This window comes from Mytilus edulis, chromosome 10 (genome assembly GCF_963676685.1).
Source record: "Mytilus edulis chromosome 10, xbMytEdul2.2, whole genome shotgun sequence".
NCBI lineage: Eukaryota > Metazoa > Mollusca > Bivalvia > Mytilida > Mytilidae > Mytilus > Mytilus edulis.
Genome location: NC_092353.1, coordinates 31238274 through 31255965, shown reverse-complemented (window position 1 = coordinate 31255965; position 17692 = coordinate 31238274). Strand labels below are relative to the sequence as shown.

Sequence of the window (17692 nt, the reverse complement as noted above, 5' to 3'; positions counted from 1 at the left end):
GGCACATTTGAAAAAAAAATTATTTAAAAAAAAAAAAAAAAAGTTGATATTTGTTAAAATATTTTAGATAATACAATAAATTAACATGTTTTCTTTATATAAATAAACAGTCTAACCATTAAATTGCAAATCTGTTTCCAAATTTGCTGATTTGGGCAAATAACTAGACCGATTTTGTACTGTGATTGTACAATCCAAGATGGCGGTATTCCATGAAGCTACCTTAACGAGTATTGAATAATTTTGTAATGCTGTCTTAAACTGTGTTAAAATATTCACTTCTAGATAAATCATATACATCTCATTTTTTTCTGTATTAATGAAATGGCAGTGAACGCTAAACCACAATTAGTTTTGCCATACATGGAAATCCTTTATTATACTGACGTGTAATCAGTATCACGAAAATCATTTAATGTGTTCACGTTGAATGAAAAGTTTTTCTAGAGTTTCATTGGTTTTCCTTGCTTCATTTAGCATTTCTTTTTCGATGGACAAACGTTGTCGTTTGATGGACAGTCGTTCTCTTTCGATAGACATTCGTTCATCATGTCGTTCTCTTTCGAAAGACAGTCGTTCACTTTCAATGCCAACTAAACGCTCAACTAAGCTAGAAATAAAAAGGAAATTTAGTTTAAACAAATATGACCAATAGTTTCAATAGAAATTATTATTTTAACAAGTAAACTACGATTTCATATGCTGAAATATTTTTTCTCTTTGATATCTTGGTAAGTTTTTAGTTGTGAAGCATTTAATTAAAATTGTTTTTTTACGGAATCCTTTTAGGGCCATGTTAATTTACTTTTACCAATTTGATAAAACAAATTACTAATTTGATATAACAGAATAACATATTATCAATTTGATATTACAGATTATCAATTTGATATAACTGATTATAATTTAATATTATCGGGTAATTGAATGAATATTGGGGAATATTGTCCCTAGTAGAATTTTATATTGCACGAGCCTGCGAGTGCAAAATCAAATATGTTCTACGAGGGACAATATACCCCAATATTCATGCAAACACCCTTTTATTGAATAGTAATATAATATTTGAAAGTAATTGGTTTTAACTAAGATTTTGTCGTTGATGACGTCATAAATTTTGAAGATTTATTGCCCGAATGCAATATTTCGTTTTATTGCATAGCAATATAATATTTCCCACAGAAAGTATTCCCAAAAGTTAGCGTGCAATAAATTCCATTATAAATTTGATATAACAAAATATCAATTTGATATAACAAATTGTTAATTTCTCTACCAAAAGTATCATGAAAGTGATAAATTAAAAGATTTGGTTACCCAAACTGGTGCATTTTGTGTATTTCATTGTTTATCTGATGTCCAGTGACAAATATCTAATGCATATTCTGCAAGCATCGATCAACTCAAGCATGATTTAGCTTGAGTTGTCTCAGAGGAAAGCTTTAATTTGATATTGTTTTAACATTAAATAAAAAGGTTTAACCAATTACTTCTTAGAATTAGTTATATGACATTAAAGCTAAGATTAAAGCAAAACTCAACATAACTTTAATATGCATTTTCTGGGAAATAATAGCAAGGTTTTTGAACTTTAAATGGCTTTCAAACTTTTTTGGTTATGATCAAAAGTTGATTCTTGTGCACGAAAAAACCCTAAAAAAACCGCGCGACTCATATACCAAGTTATACTTTTGACAAGGCTTTACAATCACTTTGTATAAGACAGTGGTGATGACATTTTAACTAGTAAGAGTAATGGCAGATCCGTAATCAATAGAATATCATTGATAAGGTCGTGTCCTGTAAATATAATGTAAAAATATAAAAATCACATGGTTACAGGAAACATTCCATATTCAGGCAAAGATGACATTCGTTAGTTGCTGTACACGTATTTTGAATTGTTGGCTTTATAAGTATTTTAAATTAATATCTTCATCTTGCAAAATATTTTTTCCACTTTACAAAACCTATTGGTTTTTCTATGTTAGATTGTATGAGTATATTTTGTTGTTACTTTTTGTAACTCAAACTTTTTATGATTTTTACATGCTATTTCCAATTTTTATGAAACTTATATTTTGTTCGCTTTGATTTTTCATTTTAAAGTTAATTTAACAATTAGTTTTGCAATTCTTTTTTATTTCTGTATACTTGTTTTCTTAGAACCAATTGAGATGAGATGACAGTTTGTTTAATATCAAATTTTGAAAAATATCTCCATTATCATCCAGGACGTGAATATTATATAATATATTATTTTTAAGCCATTGATTATTGATTAGACATTAGACATTATTTAGTTTTATGTATTTGTTTCCCTATATTATTTGTTTTCTTATTTCAATAATGTATTTGGAATTTCTTTTCTGCTCTAGTGTTTTTCAATTTCACACACTTTTAATCATTTCTAAGCATATTGGTGTTACATCATATTTTTAAATTTTCTATATCTTGTCATTTATCTATGTATAGAAAATAAAGTTTTTTTTTTTCTAGTTTATCAAATTAGAACTGAGGAATCACTTTCCAATTCGGTAACGTTTCATCATAGTTAATCAATCTTTTAATCCAATTTATTTTAATGATTCAATACATTTATCTATATCAATCAAGTTAATCCTCCGTTAGCATAATTTGTTCAAACAACAGATCTTTTAACCTATTCTCTTTTTTTTTTGTCCCAGATAAAGTTAAATATATTTTTTTAAATTTTGATATGTAGTTTTTATACGCCCACTTGCGGGACGTATTATGGTATACCGTTGCCCTTCTGTCTGTCTGACCGTCCGTCGTCGTCAACGTGTCGGACATTAACTTAAAAACGCTTTTACCAGTTTTCATGAAAATTTGGTGAATTGTTTATATCTATTGACGTGAGCTCCCTTACATATTTGTATTATTTGTTTTAGATTTGACGTTTTCGAGTTTTAGGGTTTTATTCATCATAAAAAGGGGATTTTCTAGTTTTGGACAATAACTCAAAACACTTTTACCAATTTGCAAGAAACTTTGGTGAATTGTTCATATATATTGACATAAGCTCCTTTACAATTCTTATAAACTTTAGATTTTACGTTTCTGAGTTCAGAGGTTTTATTAAAAAATGGTGATTTTCAAATTTTTCAGACAATAACTCAAAAACGCTTTAACAAATTCTCATGAAAGTTTGGTGAATCGTTAATATCTATTTACTTTAAGCTCCTTTTTGAATTTTGTAAATTTCAGATTTTACGTTTAATTGTTAAGGGGGTTTATACATTACAAAAAGGGGGATTTTCCAGTTTTCGGAAATGATAAAGTGCTTGAGCAGATTTCATTGAACTTTGGTGACTGATCTATAAAGATAAAATCCGTTTATTTTTTTATTTTTTAAATTTCGGAGGTAACATTGAGAAGTTTTTTTTAAAATATGACAGGCGTATCATGCGCTCATGGCGCAGCTGTTTATCATTAGTATTGATTTGATAACTGATGGTAAGAAGGTTAAGTTTGGTACTTTTGAAGACAGTTCTTCTGCCTAAATAAAGGCATCAGTAGTATACCAATGTTCAACAGTAATTAATCGATTGAGAGAAACCAAATCCGGGTTACAAACCAAAACCGAAGAAAACACATCAACTATAAGAGGAAATCAATGGAACGACAGAAACACTGAAGTGCAACAAAAACAACCAACACCAACATATATAGAAACCGAACTATTTGATAACAACTACCATTAGATAGTTTGTTGTCTTTTACATCAATCTTTTATAATTGTCTCTTACTAGTATTTAGTCAGCAGTTTTCTAAGTTTATTTTATCACATTTAATCTTGTTATGGCGCAAGTATACTCCTAACCATTTTATTGGCTTTGTTGACCAGTTTATGTTTTCCTATATATCTCTTCTACTTTTCAGATTTCCTTGCCAAGTTCCTTCTGTTTTATCTCTGTTTAGTTCAAGACCAGACAAAGAACCAAATATCTCTTACATTTAGGGCTACTTTAGTTTCATTCTTAGATCTAACAAAAAAATTGTGTCATCTGCTAGCTTACTTTATTTTAAACTCTGTTTTATTATCAAATTTGATTTGTATGCCTTTTAAATCATTGTTTTGTCCCATCTACATGCTAAGATTTCTACCGCCATTATGAAAATTATCGTGTTGACCAGACAGCCTTGCCTAATTCCCATATGATTGTCAATGGCGCAGATATCCAACCATTAATTCTACACATCCTTTAATATTAGTATAAAATGTCTGTATCCAATTTTCAATAGGATTTTGTAAATACATTCCCATTATAAAAGAAATAAGATTGCTCCATCTACATTGAATATCTCAGAATAGTCAATTATATCATGAATCTATCTAATAGTAAAACCATTATATCTATTTTTCATATATCCATTTCAGTCACTGAATAATTTTGTGAAATACTGGCATCTTAATAAGTTTTTACGTGGTATTCAATGGTGACTTCCAAACACTGGGTCGATGTAACTACTGGTGGAGTTATAATTCCCCGAGGGTATCACCAGCCCAGAAGTCAGCACTTTTGTGTTGACATGAATTATCATCGATATGGTCATAATTGTAAATTAAACTTTGAATTTTTGAAATACTAAGGTTTTTCTACCTCAGGAATAGATTGCCTTAGCTGTATTTGGCAAAACGTTTTGAACATTTTGGTACTCAATTTTCTTAAACTTTGTATTTAATTTGGCCTTTTAAATTTTGGATTCGATCGTCATTGATGAGTCTTTTTTAGACGAAATGTGCGTCTGTCGCAAAAACTAAATTTCAATCCAGGTATCTATGATAAGTTGTGAGTTAACGGAAACACATAACATGTAAAACACAAGATTAAACGACGGCAAAATATTTCACACAGTAGATAATTTTAATTTTGCAATCAGTTTATCTCACGTTGTACAATTGTCTGGTTTTGTAACGTACAGCATATGACACCAATATTATTGATAACTTTCTATATTATGAACAGCTATAAGTTTGACTTAAAAGAGGTTGTTTCCCTGGTTTTGATTATTTGTTTTTAAAAAGTTTAAAAAAAAAAAAAGTTTATTTTTAAATGGTCATATTCTAATAAGTTGTCTAACCTTTCGCCAACAACGTTCCTCGTCGAGTTTTGCTGTGTTAATAATTGATTTTCTCTTTGATATTCTGGTGGTATTCTATGTGCAGGAACTGCATCACACTCTATCTGATGTTTGCTCCCATTTTGTACAAATGGTCTATCATTTATATGTTTATGTCGTGAGATTTCTCGAGTTTCCTACAAAGTATGTATGAAGTTATTCCATTACTTAGTTATCTTGAACCAAAAGTAAGGATTAAAATTTAAGAAAAACAAACAAAAGAAACTGCTGACAGGAAAAACCACATGAAGACATGAACCTTAAAATGCCCTTCAATTATATGCAGTTGGTTTTGCTGTAATACCGTTAGTATAAGGAACCTACTTCGATTGGTATATTCAAAAACAAATGCCAACAATAACAACTTATTAGCTTTAAATCTATTTTATGAATTTGTTTAAATCGTACATTATCAATTTCATCGTCTGTTGAAACATTAAAGACTTTTCTCAACACCGTGTTGTTTGTATAAAGGGCCATAAGAACACTACTAACCATGTATTGAAATAAGCCCCGCCTACTTACCTAATATGGAATATTAACGGTCTCTACGCGGTTGCTTTTAACAAATCATGTTTCTAGCAATGTATAGCAGTAAGATAAATATAAATATTGCTTAAAAAAGATATTTCCACATTAAAACGGAATGAAAACAATCTTCAATGCAAATCATGAATATAAATATTAGGCAAAAACGAGGTTAGTGAAATGTCTTAATCGTTTTTAGAATGAAATTCAAAACAGTGTGGCTGTGGCCATTGATTGACACATTAAATTCATCCATTGACTGGGACAATTTACATAAACGTTTGTCTGTAACGACCACTTTTCACGACGTACCTACGATAGACATTTAAACTGTGGGGTCACCAAAGGTTTCTTAACGCCTTTAATTATAAAATAATTCAAAAATTAATCAGGAATAACCTTTATGTTTTGATTTATATAATTGATATAAATCAAAACATCGCGTTATTTCTGATTAATTTTTCGAATTACTTTATTAAGGTGTTGAGAACCTTTGGTGACCCCATAGTTTAAGTGTCTTTAAAAAGTACATAGTGATCAGTGGTCGTTACATACAAACGTTCACCTAAATTGTCCCAGTCAATGGATGAATTTAATGTGTCAATCAATGGCCACAGCCACACTGTTTTGAATTTCATTCTATATTGCCTTTTTTGTAATTGTAATTGGCAAAACTTTTCCAGACGGTTAAAAATACCCTGGCTTGTGTGACCGATGTAAACACAGACGCGTCGGACATTTCAAATTATAAGCCAGTATTATACATAATATTTCAAAATGAATTACCTTTAATTCATTTATTTTCTCACACTTATGCTTGAAGTAAGAATTCTTTGAGGAATTTTTTATTTTTGCAATCATTATTTTACAAAGTCTTTCTGCTTCTTCCAGATCATCATCATCACCTTCTAATATGCAAAATTCAATGTAGCATTTGTAGGACTTTAAGGTATATCTTGTAATTTCATCATTTGGATTGTCTTGTATTGCCAGACGAAAGTGTTTTCTGGCTTTTCTAGCCATTGATGGTGTTTTAATTCTGACACACATATCAGCTACTGCCAAATGCACCCTCGGTAAAAGATTCCATGGCTCTAAATCTTCAATATAACTTTCAAGTAGACTTGTCTTCGCTAAAGCTTGCGTAATGTAATAGTTCTGATTGCTTTCGTCAATGTTGGAAAGTTTAATGTAGCATTCCCTAAGAAGCTCAAGCACATGACATGTATGATCAACATCCAATCCAGAAAGCATATTAACAACTCCAATTAATATGTTTACAGCTGAACTTTCTAACATTCCCTCAAGAAATGTGATTACCTTTTTCATTTCAGGTACATTATGATTCAATGTGTCATTTCGTACATAGTATAACACACCGCTCCGTTTAATAACAGTTGCTATCACAGGCCGAAACGAAGGATATTTTTCTTCATAAAACGAACTTAAGATGCAAGCCATATTGTAGGTGAGTTGAAACTCAGCGAAACATTTTGAATCCAACGACATATGTCTACCTTCTACAAAGGCAAGTACTGCTTCACTCTCATTTATCCACCAGTTATTACCATTGCTGTTGTAAAGGAGGAGAATTAACAGCTCAATCAAGAATGTTACACGAAGTTCGCATAATGGCATTAACAAACCTCTTTTCTCAAGGTCGGATTTCAAAACGTCAGGAATCCATCTCTCCCTATGTTCATCCATGTTAGAAGTTTTACCAAGAATAATGCCCATTTCTTTTTCGTTCCTGTATTTTTTCATTACTAAATTCCCTAGCATTTCCTCTGTAAAACAAGTGTGAACACCACAGAGTGCTGAAAAGATTCTACTGGCTCTATTTCGTATGTTCTCATCACCCTTAAGGAAATGTTCCATGCCACATGTTTCTTCTTTTATTTCGAAAGATTCTGAGACACTTGATACTGGATATATAGTTGATTCAATTTTTCCAAGCTTGGCAATGATATGTTTTCCTCTTTCAAAGAAATCTTCCGCAGTTATTTCTGTTCGACCATAAACTCTGAAGGTGGACCCAATACACAATGCCAAATAAGCTTCATATACAAGAACTTCATCAGACGAATTGTTTAATATCTCCAGATATTTGTTCATCAGTAGGCAAGCATGATCCAGAAATTCAATATTGCGGTTGGCATTTTTGACTAATCTTACGTCAATTGCCATTTCTCTGCAATAATGCTTCAGCAACCATAACAAGTCTTCTTTTTCTTGATCAGAACTCTTTTTGTTTTTCAAAACCAATACAGATAGACCATGCATTTCTAGCAGTCGTATGTTACCACTTCGTCTTGCTGATGCTAATGAATAGTTTTGTAAAGCTGACATCAAATTTGTTATTTCGAGTTCTCTTTCTATTACTTTTTCTGGAAGAAAAGTTTTCAGAACATCAACCGATATGCTCGTATGACTTAAGTAAGGGATCAGCGACAGCACCCTTTTGCAATGCGAAGACAAATTGTTTTCAACGTTTTGTAATGTCATATCATATGATGCTTGTAGATTTTGGCCTTTTCTATCTTCTTGCTGAGCTTGTATTTGGAATGCAGAAATATTTCTTAGATAATCCCCGATGCTTATTTTCGTCGTTTTTATATAAGACGACGCCAGAGATATTGCCAAAGGGAGATAATTAAGATCTTTTACTAGTTTTTTTAGACAATCTTCATCATCACTAGCAGATGTTAGCAAAGATATTGCTTCTTCTGGAGTCATTCCTGAAATTTGGACCTCATACGATGATGCCAGATGTGTTGGAAATGATACATTTGAAGTTGCAAGTAGATTTATGTTTTTCAAATGTCGTACAAACCTGTCAAGCATTTCATACATGATGTCATCCTGCGGATTGAAAATATCATCCATCACTATAAGATGTTTATGCTGTTGCCACTGTTCTGTCACAAGTGTTCTGAGGACTATATCAAGCATGTTGTTCACACATTGCGATAAGTTTTTCTGAGAAATCATATGATCATCATAAATGTTCAAAGTTGACAACAAAGTGGCAAGAGAAAGGTGGGTACTTTCAAGAGATTTACTGTTTATCCTCCAAATAACGGATTTCTTGTTTTCTTTGTAAAAATGATTAGCATACCAAAATGCAATTTGTGATTTTCCTACACCATTTGGACCTAAAATATAAAAATAACTCGATAAGGATGTAATCTGTAAAACAAATTTGTTTGATTTTCATTTGAAATGCTAGAAAGTTCATTAGTATTAGTTTTCATACAGTTATAGAAGTATATATAAGCTGCGATACCGTAGCTCTTAGGTCCTTATGATATTTTTTTTACTATTGGCGGACCATAGAGCTACGGATTTTGCATATTGCTTATTCTTCGGAATTGTGACCCAGGTTCAGGTCGCACTTATTTCCCCAAACATATTGTTTATCATCCTTGCATAGATTGTCAATGTATATAGTTCGCTTCGTTAGACATTTTCCCAGGATATGACGTAACCTTTTATATTTGAAAATTCATTTTCTGGACACTTTTATCTAATTATGTCCATTTGTATACATTCACCACCTATTTTCTTCAGCCATATTGAATCTCGTCGTGACGTCACGAAAAACAAAAAAATACAACTCTAATAGGAAAACATGCTTTGGTTTTTTTTTTTTCATGACTTTTTGAACGAAAGAACGTTCAATAAATGTTTAATACAAATAAACTCATCATAGATACAAACGAACGTATTAATTCTTCCCAGCAGCTTTAATATTTCGTATCAACTATTTTTTCAAAGCCTAAAAACACTCGAATCCCCCTTATAAAAATGAGAAATCAAATCAACACGTGTTTTCCTTTTTTGTAGGTGTTCTTCACCTCCCACATAAGAGATCACGAATATTAGAGTTATCTTTTCTGGTATTTTTGTGACGTCACGACGAGAATAAAATAATCAGGGGATGTATACAAATGGAAATAATTAGCAAAACGTCGTGCTGATGTAAAAATAAACCCGATGATGAGTTCAATTCGGTAGTTTACATTGGGGGAAAAAGTATTGTAGTTATGACAATAAGAACATATTTGTCGTCATCTGTGAAATATAGATTCCACAACTGCAACAAGTGTATTACGATATTCCTCCACTCGAGGCAGTTAAATTTAAATATTTAAAGCGCGAGGCTTGCCGAGCTTTTTAAATAATTAAAATTTAACATATGAGAGTGGAGAAATATCGTAATACACGAGTTATAGTGGTGGAATATGTTTATCTTATGATTTTTATCCTTCCTTTCGAAAAAAAAGTTGAAAGTTGTGTACTTTTTATGTGACGTCATCAGACATGGTCGCCTTATTTCATGGTGTCACAAGAGGAAAATTCGAAAGAAACCAAGAAAATTAAACGTCACAATTAAATTTCGACCAACCATTTGCCGAGAACAGATTTTTCACTAGTGAGGAGAAATATTTTTCTCACACTGATCAGGAAATGTGAAAATGGCACAAACATTAGAGAAACAGATACTGTATATAGTATTCCATAATAGTCAAACAACTCGTGAGAGCATCTATAAACGTCTATAAAACTTACAAAGGAATGATTTCAACTTCATTACGTGAAACTTTTGGTTAACTGGCTTCCTTGTGTACAAACCCTTGAATATCGAATCAGCTGGGAAATTTCGTGCTGCTGGAATGTTATTTCATAAAAATGTAAAGTTTACCATTGGAAAGCTGAAACCATCCCTTTTTGTAAAATTTTGTTTTCAATCGACATTTATTGCCAATTTGTAGATGTTAATCAAGATAAGATACTTTGTTATATCTGTCGTATTCTTTACCTGAAGGGGAATTTCATCAACTTTTGATTTATTTTGTGACATAATAGCATCTTTATAGCTGAAAGTGAAGTTGAAGGATAGAGCTAATGTCTTTACTATCTTTCTTATAAGCTACTGCATGAACTAGATCTTATAGGAACAAAGGAACAAGTCCAGAGGAAGAGGAGCAGGGGACTGCCGATTGTTGAAAAAAAGTCTTCCAAACCTAACAAATATGTTGTCGTTTAAGAAATCAAGTATCGTGATAGTATCAGTTTCATAAATTTATCCTTCCCTAAGACAATAAGAGTATCCTTTTTTATGAAACAAATCAAGACCAATTCTTTCAATTTGTCTTTTAGTTTGGAATGGTGGAGACCTTTAAAAAGTGTAGAAAAGTCAAAAGTAAAAATTCTATAATATTGCAAGATGAAAGATTCTTAGAATGAATGAGATAGTATACATTTTATAAGGGACAACCTTAATAGATATAAGAAGATGTGGTATGAGTGCCAATGAGAGGACTGTCCATCCAAGTCAAAATTTGTAAAGAAAAACCATTATTGGTCAAAATACGGTCTTCAACACGGCGACTATGCTAACATCGTACAGTCAGCTATAAATGGCTCCAAAAATGACAAGTGTATAACCATCAAAACAAGAAAATCAACGATCCCGATGTATTGGAATCTACTAGTATATAAATAACGAGAGATATTTGTTTAGGGGCCAGCTGAAGGACGCCTCCGGCTGAGGGAGTTTCTCGTTGCATTGAAGACCTATTGGTGACCTTCCGCTGTTGTCTGTTCTATGGTCGGGTTGTTGTCTCTGTGACACATTCCCCATTTCCATTCTCAATTTTACTTATGAACCACATTTACAAACGACAACTACTGAACATCAGGTTCCTGACTTATGACAGGTGCAAGCAAATGAAGCGGGTTTGAACGTTTTAATAGGTAAAACCTGTCTTCGGATGCTGAATTTTTCGCTGTGTTGAAATCTGTTTTCGCACATTTAGAATGTTTAAGTATTTACGCTTGATTCATACCCCCTCTAGAATATGAAGTTTCATAATACTTTGATTTCCGGTTTTGATTGCTAATAAAACGGCTATAAATAATTTAGAAAGAGGTTTCGTGGAACACTTTGAAGACCAAGCAATACAATGCTGTATGTTAGGCCGTCTTAGTCAAAGAGACAACAACCCAACCATGGAGCGGACGACAGCCGAAGGCCACAAATGGGTTTTTGATGCAGCGAGAAACTCCCGCACCGGAGTCGTCCTTCAGCTGGCCCCTAAACAAATATGTATACTAATTCAGTGACAATGGACGTCATATTAAACTCCAAATTATACACAAAAAACTAAAATTAAAAATTATACAATACTATCAAAGGCCACAGGCTCCTGACAAGGGTAAGGTGCAAAACTGGGAGAGTTAAAACATGTTTTTGAGATCTCAACCTGCCCCCATACCTCTATCCAATGTAGAAAAAACTAACGAACAACAGTACGCACAGTAAAACTCAGTTTAAGAGAAGTTCGAGACCGATGTCAGAATAGGAAACAAAAGAAAATATACAATAGTTATACAATGAAGGAATATCCATTTCTCAATCTTTTGTTGAATTTCCATGGGAAAAAAGAACATACCTATGATTATACAGGATTTCCTCCTTGGTAAGTGTCGTTGGGGTACATGTTGAATTTCTATGTGAATCGTTAATACTCATTCACTGATCAAATAGTTTTCTGGATTCAATGTTGATTTTCGAGGATACCCAATTTTGTGGATTGATGAAAACTTGTACATTTAATTTTGTGGTTTGGCCAAAGTCTGCAAACAATATTATGAACAATTTGCAATTGATTGAAAGATTTAGTTTGTTGTTAACCTGTACCCACAAAATTCACGAAAATTGGTATCCAACGAATAATAATGAACCCGCAGTGTGTAGGGATTATTAACACTCAAAAAGCGATGTTTGGTGGGGCTTATGACGGTAGAACAGATGTTTAGCACATTGTATGTATCATGGGTATTTATGGACCCGTTCAATTTTTTTTAAATTATGTTGGTATCAACGACCTCACAACCTTAATCCATTCGGAAAAAGTTCTTTCAAGCGTTTAACACATCGCTTAAAATAAATATTGACACGAGCGAATTTCTGAAAATATAGAAATGTAGAAAATAAACAGAACTGCCCCCATTTTGAACCTTTCTGAGATCTAAGTAGAGAAGTTAAAATCATCCCTTCGAAAATTTACGGACACCATCACGAGTTAGTTGTTAGTTATTGAATATACATTTCACAGATAACGACAGATATGTTCTAAATGTAAACAATAATAATGATTAGCAAGCCATGACCAGAAAAAAAGATTAGATTATTTATTATTCTAGTCTACATTGTTCGAAAGGTGCAAAAGTTAAAAATGCACATACTATCTGGCGAGGGACATATTTTCTTTGAGCCTCTAGTTATCATCATTAACAGCTGTATTAGTAGAAATAATAGCAATACCTTTTATGAATGCAGCTCCTTTATTCTTCAATAAATGAAAAACCTGATCAGCTGCAGAAGTCTTTACGAAGTGATCAACAATATTCATTGACGATATATCATATTTATCTGAAATGGAAGAAAATCGATTTAGCTGCTTCTTCTGACTAAAACAATAGCGTCAATTAAAATTTCTACAACGAGAACAATCATTGTGCTAAACATGACAATTTAACTAATCATTCACTACATTAAGATGTGAAACTATATGAATGCAGATATGATCAATACATTGAGGCTCTGCTCTTCATGGCAAAGATGATATTCAAAAGCAGCATTACAGTTTATTTTGTCTACAAAACAAATTGTCAGCTAGATGTCTTTTTGTAAATGTTGTGACAAACACACCTTATCTCATTTTATCAATATAAAGTACACCACAGCGCATACTAAATTTTGAAAAATTTAAAATATAGACAGATTGCTTGCTGCTATTTTATGAGTCTTTTGTAGCCGAAACGCCCTTCAGGTGTGCCGCTTTTTAGTCTGGTATCTATGAATGGTTTATTTACAATCAAGGAGGGTGAAAGACCTCTTATCCACCCTAAGCATCGTGGAAGCACCAGGAATAGCTGTATTTGGCAAAACCTCTAGGAATGTATGGTCCTCAACTTTACGACAAAAGAGATGATTTCAGCTTCCCAATTGTGAACTTTCCATTTCTATGCAGCATCATTCCGTCAGCCCCTGCATACGGAGTAGATATCTCCCAATTGATACGAAATTCCCGCGCTTGTACTTCCTATCATGATTTCCTTGACAGAAGATTACTGCTCACAAGGAAGGTATTAAACCAAGAGTTCCAATTGGTGAAGTTGAAATCATCCCTTCGTAAATTTTACGGACGCCATCACGAGTTGGTTGACTGTTATGGAAAAACTGTTTCACAGATGACATCGGATGTCTTCTTTATGACCTAACTACAATACCCTTCCCTTTTCAGGAACTTGACCTACTGTATTATTTACCGGATTTGTAATAACAGTAGCAACACAATGGGTGCCACATATGGATCAGGGTCTGCTAACTCCTCCGGAGCACCTGAGATCACTCCCAGTTTTTGGTGGGATTTGTGTTGCTTAGTCTTTAGTTTGTGCTATTGTTTGTCTGTTTGTCTTTTTGCTTTTAGTCATGGCGTTGTCAGTTTATTTGCAATCTATGGGTTTGACTGTCCCTTTGGTATCTTTCGTCCCTCTTTTTCGTACTTTATTGGATCTTATCGCTTTTTTGAATCGAGTGTAACTGATGAGTCACTTGAGGACAAAACGCTCGTCTGGCATACTCAATTGCATTCCTAGTGTCTATAATGAGTGTATAGCTCCTAACACCTATAATTCTATTTTTTTTATGCATATATTGTGTACAAGTTATCACAACGTTACTGTACATAAAGATGTATCTTTAAAAGTTTCAATTTGATTTCTATACAAATATCCTGTTAACATTCCTACAGCTGTTTCAATGCGGTATCCAAATCATCAATATTCAATAAATTCATAAATATACCCAAGATATTTTAAGAATCTGTTTGGGTACGAATATACGCAGGAATTGATGTTCTGACATTATCCCCACAGCAATTTCTGAATATTTATGAATTAAGATAAAGTCTTCTACGGTGACAGGTACTTTATTAAGTTTATGCAATATACATGTTTTACCTTTGTTGAATGTTCTTTGAGGCGTGATAGTCAAGCCATAAGCACCAACTATTTTAGCTAATCTTCCACACTTTTTTTTCAACAAATCATGCAGCAGAGACACATTTTTCTGAGACAATAAATCTCGTTTTTCTAATGTAGTAATGAGATCTTGGCCATCTTCTATATTTTCTAATTCCCCTTTTGTAAGAGTGCTTCTAAGACAAAATTTCAGGTGTTTGATATCATCTGAAGTTTAAAAAAACAGACACAGCATTAATCAAAATCATCCGAGATTTTCATCTATCTGAATTCCATCTATCATCACTCAATAACGACATTTAAGAAATTAAAGAATATGATTAAGCAACAGCTCATTAGTGGTTTTTATGTAAAGAGCTATTCTTTGTTCTATTGGATCTATGCCTTAGGTATGACTGATCTATGTCCAAGTAGAACATTTCATCTATAGGTTAAAAAGTAAAAAAGGTCTTCAGAAATACAACAAATAGTTATTTCGCAGTGGACAATAAAGACCTGTACAGCAAAAAAGAAAAATTAAACATAGAGTGTGTAGCTGTTTTGGGATTTTGCACCAGAAGTTAATGATCTAGAGTGGTCTAGAGCATTGGGTTCTATGCAACCTGACGTGGTTATCGATGCTAACATTAGTTTCAACAACACTGTCAGATCCTGTATAGGGTACTACTTTATTTTTTTCAATTCATAATAGTGCTGTTTAGTTAAAACAGATGTATGCAGATATAGATTCAATGTAAATCTTATGAAATAGATGTTGGAAAAAACAATGTACATCTAGATACTTTGTGTTTAAAGTAAAATAACAAAAAATCTGAACTCCAAGAAAAATTCAAAACATCAAACATGTCAATCGAATGGAAACAACTGTCATATTCCTGACTTTGTAATACGTTTCCTAATGTAGAAAATGGTGGTGAATTAAATCCGGTTTTATAGCTAGCTAAACCTCTAAATTGTATGACAGTCGAATAAATTCCATAATATTGAAAACCATGTTACAGAAAATAAAACATAACATAAATAGGAATTTTGTGGAGCGGTTGTATTCATTGTTTTACTATATAGGGCATAGTTTTGTTTACGATTGTTTTAAAGTTTGGAACTTTGTTTCTATACTAACTTAAATATCAATATAATCATGATATTGAAAGTCATAGCTGATGTATTTGTAAGTGACTGTTCAGTACAGTTATGATCCTCCATTTTATATTCATTTATCAATGTGTGAAATGATAGACAACTGTATAATTGTATACGCTCCAAAACACAGAGTGATGATCTTGAAACAATAAGAGATAAATTGTCAACCAATTTTAATAATACGGGATACTTCACTTATAAGACAAAAGAAAATGAAGATATCAAGTAGAACAAATATCTAAAATATCAAGACATTCATTGCACTAAGTTGACTGCAGAACTGAAAGTGATAATTGATAAAAGAATTATGCATTTAAATAAACACAATAAGATTAATGTAATAATAGTGTCTTAACGAGCGTTATAACATTTGACACTTGGTGCATATATAACTTCCATTTATAATTGCATTTCAAAAAAGACAAAAATCCTAACTTTAAATATCATCATAATTTTGCATATTCCTGATAATATTTGCTTTTTTTGTTATTTTGTTATCTATAAATGAAATAACGTTTCAAGGTCGGAGTAATATTTGAAGATATTAGAAAGCTCATTTTAAATTTCTAGAGCTTTCAAGATGTCGACCCCTTATACAGAAGAAAATAATTCATTCAAATAATCATTGAATAGTGTATTAATTGATAAACTTACCTGAATTTAAATCATCAACAACTTTCTGACACATCGCATTGTACTTTGTAAATGTGGAAGATTCATATGCCATCCTTGTCATAAGGAACCATGCAGTTTTGATTTAAAAAAATCGGTTGTAAACACTCTATGTACACACACTACTATTTGTTGCAAACGAACATGGTTCTATAGATTGATTCACCGATTTTAACAAGGGTATCCGTTGTTAACCTGATCCATTTAATTTATCTATTGTTATGTTTGAGACATAGTTAAAAATCCAAACTGATACGAGTAAACAATGCACAAAATGTTATAACAAAATTACCGATCTCCGAGGTAAATCAAAAGAAGTCCCTAAAATTTGTTCAAGGCAAACTCTCGACTACCGGTATATCAACCTCGTGGAGACATTGAAAAATAACTGTGATATGAAACAAATCTACAACAAAGTTTATTATTGTTTTATAATAGTATTATTATCTTGAGACAAAACCCATACATTATAATGAAACCTTAAAGTTCCTCTTTAAACTGTTTTTCTATTGTGCATGATTTACTGTGTGATTTTTATTCATCTATCTTATGCACACACATAAAAATAAAACTGTATATCAACCACTGGAACGTCTAAAAACGACTATCATATTGCTGACATGGAATAGGCATTTTCGGTAAAATGGATTAAACCTGATGCAGTATTAACATGAAAATCAGACACCCAAATGATTTCCTTAAACTGCGATATTATTTTTACCTTTTTTTTTCTTATATTCATAGTTGTTTTTGGTCAAAATTTCTTATTTTTAGAACGTACGTGTTGTTTTCGTTTTTAACGTGCTGCACCTATGATAATAACTATAACAGCATAATCAAATTAATTTATCTATACCTTTTATATTAAGATGCGATAGAAATAGTTAGGAACAAAAGCTATGTAAAATGTATCATTTTATTGAAATGAATGAATAAAGTCATAACATCAAAATTCGTTGCCATGGAATATCCAGAAATCAAGAAAACGATCAGACGTATTCACCTTCTACCAAATCGCACTTTCGTGTTAATTTAACCGGTGGATACAATTTGTAATGCTTTTTTTGTTATTTAATGATTACTTATTTAGCGTTATATCTCGTGTCTCGATTTTTGATATAAACAAGCTCTGATAAGTGTTTAGTATGACTAG

At 32.1% G+C, this 17692-nt stretch overlaps 1 protein-coding gene across 1 annotated transcript; it reads right to left on the bottom strand.

Moving 5' to 3' along the window:
* Positions 1-408: 408 nt before the first annotated feature.
* Positions 409-16845, bottom strand: LOC139492704 (uncharacterized). The gene is made up of 6 exons (XM_071280856.1): positions 16522-16845; positions 14707-14934; positions 13007-13114; positions 6460-8828; positions 5107-5282; positions 409-559 (listed from the first exon to the last, which is right to left on the bottom strand). Exons 1-6 carry the CDS (start codon positions 16601-16603, stop codon positions 409-411), a joined length of 3114 nt encoding a protein of 1037 aa, XP_071136957.1. The 5' UTR covers positions 16604-16845.
* Positions 16846-17692: the final 847 nt, after the last annotated feature.

Bases quoted from the DNA above. Each gene is read 5' to 3' on its own strand.
- LOC139492704 (XM_071280856.1), bottom strand. From the start codon at position 16,603: ATGACAAGGATGGCATATGAATCTTCCACATTTACAAAGTACAATGCG. The intron at 13,115-14,706 runs GTAAAACATGTA...CTTCCATTTCAG, and splicing joins TCAAAGAACATTCAACAAAG to ATAAATATGATATATCGTCA. The intron at 8,829-13,006 runs GTATTGCTATTA...TTTATATTTTAG, and splicing joins AGGAGCTGCATTCATAAAAG to GTCCAAATGGTGTAGGAAAA.